Genomic DNA, 15,776 nt, shown 5'->3' with positions numbered 1-15,776 from the left:
CAGCTTAGGACTGTGCCATCCAGTCCACAAAAATGTATCAGTCGCTCATTCAGAAGCCCATGGTCCACGGTATCAAATGCTGCAGAGAGATCCAGAAGGATTAATATTGAACAGTCACCTCTGTCTCTTGCCATCAGAAGATCATTTAACACACACACCATGGCTGTTTCAGTGCTATGTCTTCTCCTGAATCCTGATTGGAATGGATCATAGATATCATCATGGGTTGTCAGGCGGGTTTCCAGTTGATTTGCAACCACTTTCTCAATAACCTTTCCTAGAAAAGGAAGGTTTGATACCGGTCTGTAGTTGATCATGCAGTTGGGATCTAAATTAGGTTTTTAAAGAAGAGGTCTAACAATTGCTTCCTTTAGAGGTCCAGGAAAAATGCCTGTCTGCAAAGAGCATTGAACAATTTTTGCAAAGACAGGACCAATTATATCCATGCAACCTATTAGAAGCTTGGTTGAGGCAGGGTCCAGATCACAGGTGGTGGGACGCAAAATCCGAGCAATTTCAGCAATGTCCTTTACATCCAGGTAGATAAATGTTAAGTAGAATCTGATTGGTTGCTATGAGCAATGTCACCAGTTCTATAAAAAAAACTCCCACTTAGAAAATTTAACTCACATTTAATTTAGATGGTTCCTATCAGAACACTTTAAGAAACACGAATCCATAGGCACTATTCTTAAAAGGTTCTGATAGGAGCCATCTAAATGTGAGGTAAATTTAATAAGGTGGGACTTTTTTAGAACTGGTGACATTGCTCATAGCAACCAATCAAATTCTACTTAACATTTATCTAGCTGCTTCTAGAAAATAATAGATAGAATCTGCTATGGGCAACATCGCCAGAATGCTCATTCTTCCTGCCCGTGAAAGGCACCAGTCACCCTTACCCAGACTGCCTCTTCAGTCACCCTCTGCCTCCCCAGTCAACCTCTCCCTCCCCTGTGACCCTTTCCCTCCCCATCATTCTCTTCTTGTCACCCTCTCCCTCACACCCACTGCCTGTCACCCTCTCCCTGGCATCACCCACTATCTTTCTCTGTCACACACTGCCTCTCCCTGTCACCCTCTGACTCTTTCTTGCATCATCCACTGCCTCTCTGTCTCCCACTATTTCTCCCTGTTACCCTCTGCCTCTCCCCGGCATCACTATCTCCCCATCACTCTCTTTCTCTCTCTCTCTCTCTCTCTCCTATAACCCTCTGCTTTTCCAAGGTATCATACTTTTCCTGTCACCCTCTGCTTCTCCCTGTCACCCACTGCCTGTCCCCATCACCCTCTCCCTGACGCTTACTGCTTCTCCCCGTCACCTTCTCTATGTCGCCTACTGCCTCTCTCCATCACCCTTTCATGTCACCCATTGCCTCTCCATCTTCCACTATCTCTCCCTGTCACCTCTCTCTCCTGTCATCCACTGCATCTCCCTATCACCTCTCTCTCCTGTCAGCCTCTGCATCCCCCCATCATCCTCTGTGTCACACACTAACTCCACCTGGTGGCACCTGCTGTCTCCCCTGGCATCACTCACTGCCTCTCTCCGTGTCTTCAGAAAAGCAGTCTGAGATTAAGGTGAGGAGCTGAGCATGAGAAGTGCTGTGTGCGGGAAGAGGTGCCAGTAGGTGAAAGAAAGGGCTGTCACTCAGAAGCCAGAAGAGAAGCCTGGCTGTGAAGAAGAGCCTGGCTATGACTGCTGAGGGGAGTGGGTGAGGACTGAGGAGGCAAAGGTTGGCAAGACCTGGGAAGTGGGTGAGGAAGTGTGATATAAACTAAGACGTGGCTCATTGATACGGCATTCCCTTTGAGACTAAGCCCCATGTTGCTAAGCTACACCAACAAGAACCCCCCCCCCCCATCTTCCCCTATCATGGTGCTCCCCCTGTAATTTCCTTCTGGATCAGCCCCAGTGACTGCTGTTATGGTACCATACTTATTGTAAGAGTAGCATCATTTGTAACACTGATTTATGAATCTTTGACAAACCTGCAGTTGAATGATGATAATCAACATCCTCCCCGGCCACAGCTCCCTCAACTGGATTTGCCACCTCATCTGGCTGATCGTTAGTCATTGTTCGTCGGATGCTTTGATACCTGTTATTGTAATTATTCCAATACAAAGACAGATCCTATTAAGTACAGATCACTTGGATACACTTTAGTGAGGATAAACTGCACAAATCCGGCAAAACAATGCAATCTTAGGGAGGGTGTGAGCTTAGTAAATTTTGAATTTGTCAGCATTCTTGGCGGTTGGTATCCCGGCGTAGGTATTCTGACTGCCGGGATCCCGACCACCGGGATATTAACTATATCCTGAGTTTTCCTGTTCTTTTTCTACTTCATGTCTTATCATAAGATAATCTAAAATGTTTTACTTGCATGCAGAGCATCATAATATTCTGCTCCTACCTAGAGTCCTTGTCCACTCAGAACTGCCTGTGCACCTTTCTCTTCTACTGCTACTGATGCCCTTTTCACTCACTTCCTATATCTGGAATACTCTCCCACTAACAGCACAATGTCCAAGACCCAGCTTGAGGTTCACCTCCTCCAATATGTTTTCTGTATATAGTTTTGAAAAACTTAAGTACTGTGTAATTTTTTTATTATGTGATGAGACTTTATATAAGAGAAAAAATAATATTTTTGTTTTGCAACAGTCATATGTCTCCAGGGGGATGTAATTTTCATAAGGTTCTCTGATGCATAAAATACCTTTGGAAACCTCCTACAGTCAGACATACTATAACTGCCCACACACCGACTAGATTAAGCAAGTGCCTTGCAATGTAAAGACTCTATTACAAAAAGCAAGTGAAATAAGATGGAAAAATTGTTAGTTCTCTGTTGCAAGTGAGTAACCAGATACTACCCCATTATGTTATATCACATGACACTGAATAATAATATAATGTTTTATGCCTGTCCCCTGTAACCTTAAGGAATCATTATATGCAAATATCAGGTTACAGAAATCCATATCTTTTAGGAAAACAGAAGATAAGCCATTGGCACAGAATTACAGGAAAATGCTGACAGCATTCTATGCAATGATAATACAGGTTACATCAAAAAATGTCTATTCATTTCTCCACATCAAATGTTTCCATTTGGAAAATTATACATTATAATGCTGTAGTTTGAAACTGCACAACGGGGTCTTTTTATTAATGTCTGTATTTTTGCCATGTTAATTAACATATGTTAATGCTTGTACTTGCATTTATATATGAGAACAGATTCATTAATGTAGCTATTTAAAATTGAATTCTTAACAGGACAACGCATTTGATAAGTGACGACTTTCCAACATTAAAACTTCCATTACAGCTTATCACAGGAGGTGTTTGTACTGGGCACGCACACACTCCAAACTGCAGGAGAAAGATACAAAGAAAAGGGTAAGCTTTATTAGAGCATGGCAAATAGCTCCAGACAGCAATTCCTATTGTGAATAGTTAGTGTTATATTCTGCAGTATGTTCTGTTGTGCCTCTATGCTCCTTTGTATGTCAGGGGCTTGTATTTTATGAAGTTGGCTCGAAATTATAGGTCTCACCATCTCAGGTCATGGTATTAAAATCTACAGTGTACACATGTGCAGGAAACAGCTGTCCAGATTATGGGGGTAATTCAGAGTTGATCGCAGCAGCAAATTTGTTAGCAGTTAGGCAAAACCATGTGCACTGCAGGTGTGGCAGATATAACATTTGCAGAGAGAGTCAGATTTGGGTGGGGTGTGTTCAAACTGAAATCTAAATTGCAGTATAAAAATAAAGCAGCCAGTATTTACCCTGCACAGAAACAAAATAACCCACCCAAATCTAACTCTCTCTGCACATGTTACATCTGCCCCACCTGCAGTGCACATGGGCCCTCATTCCGAGTCGTTTGCTCGGTAATTTTCATCGCATCGCAGTGAAATTCCGCTTAGTACGCATGCGCAATAATCGCACTGCGACTGCGCCAAGTAATTTTACAATGAAGATAGTATTTTTACTCACGGCTTTTTCTTCGCTCCGGCGATCGTAGTGTGATTGACAGGAAATGGGTGTTACTGGGCGGAAACACAGCGTTTTCGGGGCGTGTGGATAAAAACGCTACCGTTTCCGGAAAAAACGCAGGAGTGGCCGGAGAAACGGGGGAGTGTCTGGGCGAACGCTGGGTGTGTTTATGACGTCAAACCAGGAACGACAAGCACTGAACTGATCACAGATGCCGAGTAAGTCTGAAGCTACTCTGAAACTGCTAAGTAGTTTGTAATCGCAATATTGCGAATACATCGGTCGCAATTTTAAGAAGCTAAGATACACTCCCAGTAGGCGTAGGCTTAGCCTGAGCAACTCTGCTAAATTCGCCTTGCGAGCGATCAACTCGGAATGAGGGCCATGGTTTTGCCCAACTGCTAACAAATTTGCTGCTGCAATCAACTCTGAATTACCCCCAATGGGGCATGCTCCCTAGTACCAGAATGTTGGAATTAATCTGGCACTTTGTGATTACCTTCTGTGTTCTGGGACTGTGTGAACCTTGCTTGCTTGTTTGACACGCTACAAACTATTGGCTGCCATTGACTACACCGTCTGACTTTAGCTGTGCTAACTTGTGGATTATCTGTGTAATAACCAGGCTCCGTTATCTGGACTTTGGCTGTGCTAACTGGTGGATTTCTTGTGTACGGACTGAAACTGCTATGTAAATATTCTCACCGTCGATTAAGCTGCTCCATTTGCTGGATAGAGTTTGATCTCTGCAGAATCTGTGAAGCTGGAGGAGCTGTAGGACGTTGCCATGTTGTTGTACGATTTACGTGATCAACATAAAATATCCTACCATGGCTGTCAATTCGTGCTTCCCAGTCTATAAATTAGAAGAAAAAAAATAATTCAATATTAAATTAATAGATGTAACACTTCTGAGTAAAATCACAGACTTAAAAAAACAAAAACAAATCTGTGATTGTGTGCAGTTCATTGTTTATTGTCCAGACTTTATCAACACGTGTCCTTAACTTTTTTTGACTGGAATACCAAATCTACCAATCAAATAATAGCTTTGCTTATGTTGTTTTTTTGTCCACTGTACACAAGACAAACCCCAACTTTCGCAAACCTAATACTACTCATGTAACACCATTGCCAGTATATCCCAAAACTGTACTTAGTAGTTCTTCCTAGTGTATAAATGAGAATGTAAGTGTTAACTTTGATTTTTTTGTATTTTAGTTGGAGCTTGTTTTGATTATTGATAATAACTAGCATTTTACTATAATTTCCGATAGGTGTTGAGAAAATCTATGGATGTTCCCAAATTTACAGCCATGTAATTATATTACTACCAGCTATTCCTAATTTGTATTCTGCTACAATTAGTCAATACCACCAAAAATACTATTCTGCTACAATTAGTCAGAACAGCCAAAAATACCGATTCATAGAATCATTCCCTCCTATACAAGGTCATTGAAATGTAATGCTTTTATAGTCCAAAGGCTAGCAAAGCAACATTGTGAACAACTGAATAATTAGAATTTTGAATAAGTAATGTCTCACTAGGTGGTAAAGCTTCATCTATTCTCTGGTATCTGCTCACATCTTGTCGGACTGAAGGGAGTGACCGTAATGGTTGATGGCCATTTGCTTGAGAACCTACGAGCAATACAGACACATTGAAAAGGCTTTCCAGTTGAGGTTAAAAAAGACAAGTCTCTAATCAAGTTCATGCTTCCAGCAAAACCTGAATTGAAAAATGCTTATAAATAAAACTAATTATAACTGCTCTAAAAATGATTTTACTTTTTATAGTTATAAGTATAGCTCCTTTAATTTATGATGTATTGTGTTTGAATTTCTACTGGCTGATTTTCATGAGGTTAGCAGTCTGTGGCTATACAGCCTGAGTTTCTTGATTTATCATTAACTGGAGAGCCACCGACTGCACAAATTCTTACTGATATACTGTATATTAAAATACCCCCCAAAAATATAAAACGAAAGCTTGCAAACAAATCTTACATGCTATATGAATTACACATCAATGAAGCACCAAAAATGTTTTGTAGGGCCTTCTAAAATAAATGTAACTGTTTACTTGCTGTGGCGCTCTCGCTTTGCAACGTGGTCTGAATCACGTCTCTGGATGTCTCCTGTGCTCCACCAGCCTCTTCATCCTGTGTTTGCATGCTAGCTGAGGCTGTCTGCATATTCCTTCTCTGCCAAATTTCCTCTGTTCCTTCTCCTTCACATATTTCTGTTCCAATTTGGTCTTCATTATTGTTCCTGTTGATATTTACAGATGGAAGGGAACACGGATTGCATGCAGAAGCCTGCACCTCTGACCTCCCAGATTTGAATACACAGGTCCCACATGCCTCATCTTTTGAGGAAAACACAGGACTTTCTGAACTTTCTAACGATAAAGAACATGTATTGGGTGTAAATTCCCCAGAAGAAACATTGAAGTTAAAAATTATGCTAGTCCCATCACTATTTGTCCTTCCTTCAGCACCACTGCTTGATTCGCCGGAAGCCTGTGTATATAAAGAGCTGCATGCACCCATTTCGGACACTACCTGAGAAGGTGAACATGTCATAGGTTCAGTTACATTTGCTTCCATGTTACTTCCCCTGATTTTGTTCTGCTCAAGTGCATCAATATTTACAGGTGAGGGTTCCTGGGTCCCCTCACAAACACATAACACAGTCTCTACCTCAATATCAACACTTTTACTTTCTAAAGAATTTTCAAGCACCACTCCAACTGCTCCCAAAGCTGAGACATCTGTAATAGAGATCTGAGTGTTGCCTTCTGCAGCATCTGATGTTTGCATTTCAGAATTTCCATCTTCCCCTGGATTTGATGCCAAACTAAAATAACTGTCTTTTCTTCTGCTAGTACCACAATTTAACACAAGTCCACCTTCCTCCACTAGTGGTGAATGACACAACACATCCTGACGAAACTCATGATCTTCTTCATCTGAATCAATGTGAAGCATTGCATTGAGTCTTGTGTCAGTGGGGAAACTGCTCCTTAGCTTTGGTGATGCTCCCAGTGTATGTTCACCAGGGGCAGAGGCAGCAGCACTGAGTTTGGCATTGTTGCTTTGTTCAAGTGCATCAAGGTAATCATTGAGGGAGTCTTGGCGACTACGAATCGGTGATGTCCTTGAAGTAGTGCTTGCTATCTCTTCACAGTCTGTCTCCGTAGTTATGCCAGCTCTTATACCATCTAGCAAAGTTTCTGCATGGAGAGGACCATTGGAAAATGTGGAAGGTGTGTCATGGCCAGCAGGACTATCTTCATCATCGGAAGGAGTACCAATGTCTCCATTAATATTATTTGCACTAAGAAGTGTGCCAACTGCCTCTGGAGACGCATCTGTGTATGAAAAAGGATATACAATGGTCAAAAAAAAATCTATGAAATAATGTCATTTAAATATGTATGATAATTTTGTAATCTAAAGTCTAATTTTCTGTACTTTATAAGAAAATACAACACAAGTCAGTAATGTGCTTTTTACAATAGAATGAAACGTATTTCAGACTATACAAAACCGTTAGGTTCTCCAAACAGAACTGGATATCTAATACAGGTTGAGAATCCCATATCCAAAATGCTTGGGACCAGAAGTATTTTGGATATCGAATTTTTACGTATTTTGGAATAATTGCATCCCATAATGAGATATCATGGCAATGGGAACTAAGTCTAAGCGCAGAATGCATTTATGTATCATATACACCTTATACACACAGCCTGAAGGTAATTAAAGCCAATATTTTTAATAACTTTATGCATTAAACAAAGTTTGTGTACAAACACACAATACATTTATGTTTCATATACACCTTAACCACACAGCCTGAAGGTCAAATAATATGTTTAATAGCTTTGTGTATTAAACAAAGTTTGTGTACATTGAGCCATCAGAAAACAAAGGTTTCACGATCTCAGTCTCACTTAAAAAATTCCATATTTTGGAATATTCCGTATTTCGGAATATTTGGATATGGGAAACTCAACCTGTAATGCCATCTGACATGCTATTAGCTGGTGGTATGAGCTTATATAAGTTCATGTTACTTAAATATTTTGGAAATGTAATACTGTAATACACAAACAGCATCACAATCTATTTATCTTAATTCGGTTTTTTGGTGTTATTGTTCCAGATATTCCAGGGAAGCCAGAAAAAGAACAGAAAATGATTGCTACTTTTCAGTGAGTATGTAACACATACAGACATGAACATCAAGGGCATGTGTGCTTGTTTTGAATAATATATGCATTACTGTACTGCACACATGCACAGAAAAGTCCTACGCTTATTACTACTTTTCTTACAGAGGTGGAACAGTGTGGAAATCAGGTGTCAAGTTTAGGTCAATTACAGTAAGTCTGTGTTCACACAAATCCAATAGAGATAGACCTGGACACAGATGCATATGCCCATATCAGGAGGCATTGCTCTTGCAGATGCTCCACCCCTGGTGAAAAGTACTCACCAATGATGATGACTGTTTGCATCTGGACCTCACCCACTGATCACAAGTGTGGCCACTAAATTTTAAGAAGTCGGGACTATCTATTTACATTTCTTAACTAATATTTGCATTTGGACTGTGGTTGCTAAGGTATTTCCCGTTTAGTTTTAAAAGGAGAAGACAACAGATTTTTGTAGTTAAATACATTCAATTTGGCACTCTATTTACTATTTGAGTCTGTATTTAATTGAAATTTACATCTGAATGTGACATTTACTAATAAAAGACACTACATTACAATGCTCTCTATGGCCCTCATTCCGAGTCGTTCGCTCGGTATTTTTCATCGCATCGCAGTGAAATTCCGCTTAGTACGCATGCGCAATATTCGCACTGCGACTGCGCCAAGTAATTTTACAATGGAGATAGTATTTTTACTCACGGCTTTTTCATCGCTCCGGCGATCGTAATGTGATTGACAGGAAATGGGTGTTACTGGGCGGAAACAGGCCGTTTTATGGGCGTGCGGGAAAAAACGCTACCGTTTCCGGAAAAAACGCAGGAGTGGCCGGGGAAACGGGGGAGTGTCTGGGCGAACGCTGGGTGTGTTTGTGACGTCAAAACAGGAACGACAAGCACTGAACTGATCGCAGATGCCGAGTAAGTCTGAAGCTACTCTGAAACTGCTAAGTAGTTTGTAATCGCAATATTGCGAATACATCGGTCGCAATTTTAAGAAGCTAAGATACACTCCCAGTAGGCGTAGGCTTAGCGTGAGCAACTCTGCTAAAATCGCCTTGCGACCGATCAACTCGGAATGAGGGCCTATGTACGCTTTAATTTCTCATTGTGTGAACCATGTACAATTGCTGCTGTTTGTGACTGGCATACACGTGGAGCATATGCTATTGCTGCAGAACTGGATGCACTTTGAAATTTGATCAGCTCAGCTCCTTTTTCTACCATACTTTACGCGTGTCTTTCTTACATAAAAGGAGTCCAAGTCTACATGAGCCTGAAATGTATTCTCCTATACACACATCTTCCGAAGGTGTGACCAAACGACGCAGCGATGCGCTGTAAAGATACATCGACCCCCGTGCATACTATGTGATTCTCTCAATGATGGCACAAGGTACTGTGTTGTTACATGCAGCATCTAACGGCACCATGTCGGCAGTGGAATTATCATATTGGACAAACAGCACATCCAATAAGATAATTCAATGAATGACGGCCAGGAACAATGTATTGGGATTATACGAAGTGTTAAATATATCATTCTGATCCGTATTTGATCGATATATTGGACTACTGACCTGATAATGTGTACCCAGCTTTAGGTGTAAAACCAGCTGAAGTAAACAACCTTGCACCTGGACAAACCATGTTGTTATGCAAGTAAATGCATTTATTTCTTTTTGCTCGCAGTGAAAATACTGGCAGCTTTTACATAGTAGTACACAATTCCTGACAGCTTTATTTTTACACTGCAATTTGCAATTTAGAATTGAGCTAGAACGTGCTCCCTCTAAATGCTAAATGTAACTCTAAATCAAGACCTGTCCTCATATCCCCCCCCCCCCCACCCCATGCCCAACATGGCTTTGATCAGAAATGTAAATGATGCCCACTGTAAATAGAATTGCTAAACAACATTGGTGAGAAAGGAAATTCCAAAGATACTGTGGGACAGGGCAAGTAATTATAATAATAACAAACAGCTTTTGGCAAGTACACCTAAGTTTGGTAAGAATGGATCTAATAGCCCTACTGTGATGAGATGACCACTAAACTAACGTTTTTGCATGAAAGAACTGGTAAATCCATAACAATATAAGCACAAATTAAATGAAACATATGTAGACTTGAAATTCATTTTTTCCTGCAGTAGTCCAAATGGAGATGTCAATATAGTGATAAATAGACGGATACAGCTTCATATAATATAGCTGTGATGCTAATGAATTAAGTACTAGAATGAATTAACCACTTAACTGACAATTCCCCCCCCTCCCCCCCCCCCAAAAAAAAAATCGCTAGAAATTTTTGTTTCTTTGTATGAGGGAATTAGGGGAGCAACATGTATTTAAACGTATCCAAAATGATTATGTTTTTTTTTTTTTTTTTAGTATTTGTATAAATATTTCACAAACATCGGTCATCACCATTGGAAACATTGGAAACATCACAACCATCAGTTTAACAGCCGGGAGAGCACACTAGGTACACAGGGGGAGCTTGTGTGTGTGTGTGGGGGGTGTAGGGGGGGGGGTAATTTACACTTCCCCAGTAGCTGCTATTGTCTGCAGCCGCTGGGTGGGGGTCCTGCCGTGCTGACCGATTGGCAGCACAGCAAACACTGGGGATGGGTGCAGAGATGCAGAGGGACCTTCCAGACCCTATAAGAGCGGCAGCAGTGGGAAGTTTCTCTTCCCTGCAGCTGCACACACTGTCTATCTGACTGGTCGCATCCTGTGCGACCAGATAAGGCACTTGCCTGTGTGGTTGCATCTGATGCGACCATGTCAGGCAAGTGGTTAAGCGCTATCAGCTAGAAGTCAATATACAGTTAGCCAATGAGAAGTGGTGACAATCAACATCATCAAGTACTGTCGCACCAGCTCTCCAGCACCACAAGAGAAACACCATCTAAAAGGTGTTTATGCTAAAGTAGCCTTGTGTAATTGAGTTGCAGTTATGGAAATATACACTTGCAGTACCTGAAAGAGTTTCTGTACACATTTTCTGGTGTGCATGCAGAGAATGGAAATACATATTTTATGCAAAAAAAAAACCCTCCACCTCCAATAAACATACACCCAACTCAAAGCAAAAGAGTGTGTAAAGTGTACTTGCCTAGTGTAATTTTCTTACCATCATGAATTGATGATGTTATTTCAACTTTAAACTGTAAATATCCACTGACATGATCGGTCGGGAGTCTTCTCCCCAGATTATAGCTCAGAATCTGGTCACTGAAAGCAGGCTGTACGTTAGTATTTAATACAGAATTTGACATGTTATTTAAAAAAAAAAAGCAAAAAAAAAAAAAAGCAATATGAAATAGAGCTTAGAATGCTCGTCCAGACATGAAGCATTTATTTCTACACCTAATCACTAACCAATAGTCACTGGCTGGGAAGTAAATTTGACTGACTAAAGAAAGTTGCACCTGCTGACTGAGTCCAGAGCACTGTTGTGATACTATTTATGTTAGCAACTCGAACACCAAGCTCTCTATCTTTTCCATTACTTTTATTAGTTTAGAATTATTAAATATTTTTATCAGTATATTATTAGTGTTCATATATATTTCTAGTCAACATTATTGGCACCATTTAATTTTAACCTGTACAATATCTTTAGAAATAAAGGAAAATGGAAAATCTTCGTAATATCAATATATTATAATAGGATGTTCAAAGTTATGGACCAAATACTGTACTGCCTGCAAACATTTATTGTAGCCATCTGTAAGGTTTATGCACCTGTCTGCTGGTAGTGTACGCCACTCTTCCATTGCAATTCATTAAAACGCTTGAATATTTCCAGCATTCCTTTTCTGATGGCAGATTTCATCTCTCTCCAAAGATTTTCATTTAGATTGAGCTAAGGACTCATTGTTGGGCAATTTAAAACAAACCATTTCAACCATGTGGATGTGTGTTTTGGATCAATATAGTGCTAGAGGATCAATGATCTTCAACCCAAACCTATTTTTCTTACACTGGGTAGCAGTGTTATTTATTATTTATGAACAGTTTCTTATATAGCGCAGCAAATTCCGTTGTGCTTTTCAGTTGGAAATTATATAACTGGGTAATAACAAACAGTCATAGAAGTAGGAAGGCTCTGCTTGCAAGCTTACAATCTTCCACACTGACTCACCTCCCTGCAGCCATTAGGTGTGGTAACACTTCCTTTTTTCCACTGTGTGGACAGATCCCTCCCACATGTGTCAGTAATGCCATTTACCTTCACACTGCCACATTATTTGCACCTACCCATCCCAAGTATCACTTCATGATCACCCCTTTCGCTCATTTGAACTTTTCATTCATGGCAGCTTTTCCTTTGAAACACTGCTTGTCCAAAAACGAAGTGTGAAGGATCATTGGGACTGATTTATTGGGATGTAATCCTTTGATACATTTTAAAGTAAATGTGTTGTGGAAAGTGCATTTGCATGCCATCAGTGGTTGACCAAGCCAGCAGAGTATCCCAGTACATAAAGCAGAAACTCCTTAATTTCCAACACTTTTGTATAGTGCGGACACAACAAATTACCTCCCCACACAAAACACTCCTGAGGTACTGTCTGATTCTGGGTTTTGGATGTCTCCGAACTGGTGAAAGAAATGCTGGTCCTCTGCGCATTGTTGTACTGGAAGCTGGGAGGCCGGAGATAGTGCTTTTGCATAAAATTAATTAATAATAATAATAATTAATAATAATTTTATTTATATAGCGCTCTTTCGCCAATAGGACTCAAGGCGCTTAGCCCTCAGTGGTTACGGAATATGGGCAGAACTAGTACCAGGAGGTTGACGAGACCCAGAACAGGGGTGCAGAGTTTTACCCCACTGGTGGTCTTCACCAGGAAGCCCGGCGAGGAACTTTGGGCTTCACTGCACCCAGTGAGCCGGCCGTGGCCCCCTGCCTGGGTTACCTGGTCTAGATGTTCAGGAAAGGTTAGGATTTAGGCTTGTGGTCTGACCAGCTGGAACCGGGCTTGAATGCTGACTGAGCTGGTACCGGAAATATCACACTGGATCCAGACTGGAGCCTGACTGAAGCGTAACTGGACCAGAACCGGACTGGAGTATAACCGGACCGGAACCGGACTGGGGTTTTGGTAGTCCGGCAAGGAACTTTGGTCTGCACTGCACCCAGTAAGCCGTCCGCGGCCCTCTGCCTGGGTAACCTGATCTACATGCTCGGGAAACGTTTGGATTTAGGCTGGTGGTCTGTACAGCTGGAACCGGGCTGGAATGCTAACCAAGCTGGTACCAGAATGATGACCCTGGATCCGGACTGGAGTGCAACCAGACTGGTGCCCGACTGGAGTGTAAGTGGACTGGAACTGGACTGGAGAGTAACCGGACTGGAGCATGATCAGGTAATTCAACCCGGGAATAAACCAGTGTTATTCCCGGTTTGAATACCGGGTCAGTGGCAGCGTGAATGGGCTCGCGGGTCGATGCAACCCGGGACCCATTCACTACATAGGTAAGTGGCAGCGCGGATATGAGATCATCTCCAAGGGCTGCCTCCGCCTCGGCCCCCACTGCTGGCTCCTCCTACTGCCACTATGGCAACTGGCACGGCATATTGCCGGGTCGGGAAGTCAGCAAATAGCGTCCAAATGCCGGATCCCACCCGGGAAGGACCCGTTTCCAATTCCCAGGTATGATCCAGCATTGGCGGTGTGAAAGGGATATAACTGGATTGGAACTGGACTGGAGTGTAACTGGACCAGACTGGAGTGTAGCCAGACTGAAACTGGACTGCAGCGGAACTGGACTGGAGCCGGACTGGGGTGTAACCGGACCGGAACCGGACTGAAGTGGAACCGGACTGGGGTTTTGGAGTAAAGCTTGTGTTGCAGGGTTTCTGCAGTGGAACTCAGAACTGAGGCTAGAGTCTCACTAAGGGAACACAGCTACAATGCTCACACTGCTGTGTTACTATGGAACTGGAACCAGAGTTCTGTGAAGCAGGAAGCTTTATACCCTCAAGCCGATCCAGATGGTCTGCAGGAATCAGCTGACTCACAACCTGACCGGGATTGGGCTGATCCCGGTAAGTTACCTGAAGCAAGACGGTGCCATCCACAGCAGATGTCCCAACAGATCACAGCCACAGCAGCAAGATACAGTCTCCCCTCTGCCCTGCCATGACCACCTCTGGGAACAGTGTTGCGGCCGAACAGATCGCTCGCTGATGGGACGAGCATGCCCACACAGTTGGCCAGACAGATAAAGCCGAGGCCTAGGCCAGGACTCAGTGCTAGCTATGACAGTACACCTCCCCTTTTGGGTGGCCACGGGACACCTTTTTGTCTTATGCTGGAATTTGTTGTAAAAGCCTGTATGAGATGGGGCACATCAGACACCTAGACCTAGCATCTTTCCTCAGGACCACAGTTTTTCCAATCAATCAAATATTGCAGACCGCAGATCCTGCAATGGGAATCCAGTATTTGTTTCACCTCGAATTCAGTACCTCTCTGAGTCTTGACCTAGGGGCAAAGTGGTGCGGAAACGGTTTAGAACTAATGGTTTGAGGAGAGAAATGTTAAAGGAGTTTGGAATACGTAAATGGGACGGTAACTTGAGTTTGAAAGCCACTGGTTTGATCACTTTCACAATGGGAAAAAGTCCAATGAACCGGGTGCATAATTCAAAGAGGGGACACGAAGCTTGAGATTACGGGTAGATTACCAGAACAAATCAGCCATCTTAATACATGGCACTGCTCAACGTTTTCTATCAGCGAATCTCTTAGTATCTCTTAATATTGAGAAGATGCTCTCAACAAGGTGATTCTGACTTGATTCCAGATTTTTGAAAACCGTTGAAGAGAGACATCAGCTGCAGATAAGGTTTTTGAGGATACATGTTGGAAATCCGGGATCCTAGGATGATACCAAATACAGTGAAGATAGAGTGGTCTGAGAGGAAGAATGATAATGAAAGTTGTGAGCGAATTCTGCCCAAGGCAGCAGTTCAGCCCAGTCGTGAAGATACGTATAGGCATAAGAAGGTCTCCAAATCTTGATTAACTCTCTCCATCTGACCGTTGGATTGTGGATGGCACAGTATGCAGAGGAAAATTTAAATTTAATCTGTAGCGCCGAACACAAGGCCCTCCAGAACCAGGCCACAAACTGCACGCCTCTATTTGAGAATATCTTGGAGGGTAGTCCATGGAGTCTGAATATTTCCAGAATGAAAAGTAAAGCTAACAGGGGTGCAGATGGTAGACCTGTTAGAGGAATAAAATGTTCTATTTTTGAAAACCGCTCTACAACTATCCAGACTGTGTTAAATCCCTGTGAAGGTGCAGGTAAGAGTTAAAATCCATGGAAATGTGCATCCATGGTTGATGGGGAACTGGAAGAGGCTGAAATAGACCGGTAGGCAACTGTCTGGGTGACTTATGCTGGGTGAATTTGATACAGGCTGTAACAAAAGTGGTTACATCCTCCTTCATAGAGGGCCACCAATGGGATCGCTGAAGGAATTTAAGTGTCTTTGGACTCCAATATGTCC

General features: G+C 42.1%; 1 protein-coding gene across 7 annotated transcripts in view; it reads right to left on the bottom strand.

Annotated features, from left to right (window-relative positions):
- HECW2 (HECT, C2 and WW domain containing E3 ubiquitin protein ligase 2) overlaps window positions 1–15,776 on the bottom strand; it is a 1,325,610-nt gene that overhangs the window by 295,645 nt on the left and 1,014,189 nt on the right. For 6 of the 7 annotated variants that reach the window (XM_063934135.1, XM_063934134.1, XM_063934137.1 and 3 more), the window contains 5 exons: window positions 11,377–11,477; window positions 6,101–7,390; window positions 5,563–5,658; window positions 4,720–4,870; window positions 1,993–2,102 (listed from right to left, as the gene is read on the bottom strand). In XM_063934135.1, coding sequence (XP_063790205.1) covers window positions 1,993–2,102; window positions 4,720–4,870; window positions 5,563–5,658; window positions 6,101–7,390; window positions 11,377–11,477 — 1,748 coding nt within the window. The remainder of the gene's footprint in view (window positions 1–1,992; window positions 2,103–4,719; window positions 4,871–5,562; window positions 5,659–6,100; window positions 7,391–11,376; window positions 11,478–15,776) is intronic. The other variant, XM_063934138.1, reaches the window with a different exon arrangement.

The sequence above is a fragment of the Pseudophryne corroboree genome, chromosome 7, assembly GCF_028390025.1.
Source record: "Pseudophryne corroboree isolate aPseCor3 chromosome 7, aPseCor3.hap2, whole genome shotgun sequence".
NCBI lineage: Eukaryota > Metazoa > Chordata > Amphibia > Anura > Myobatrachidae > Pseudophryne > Pseudophryne corroboree.
The sequence above is the reverse complement of the archived record's forward strand: the minus strand, read 5'-3'. Positions and strand labels throughout refer to the sequence as shown.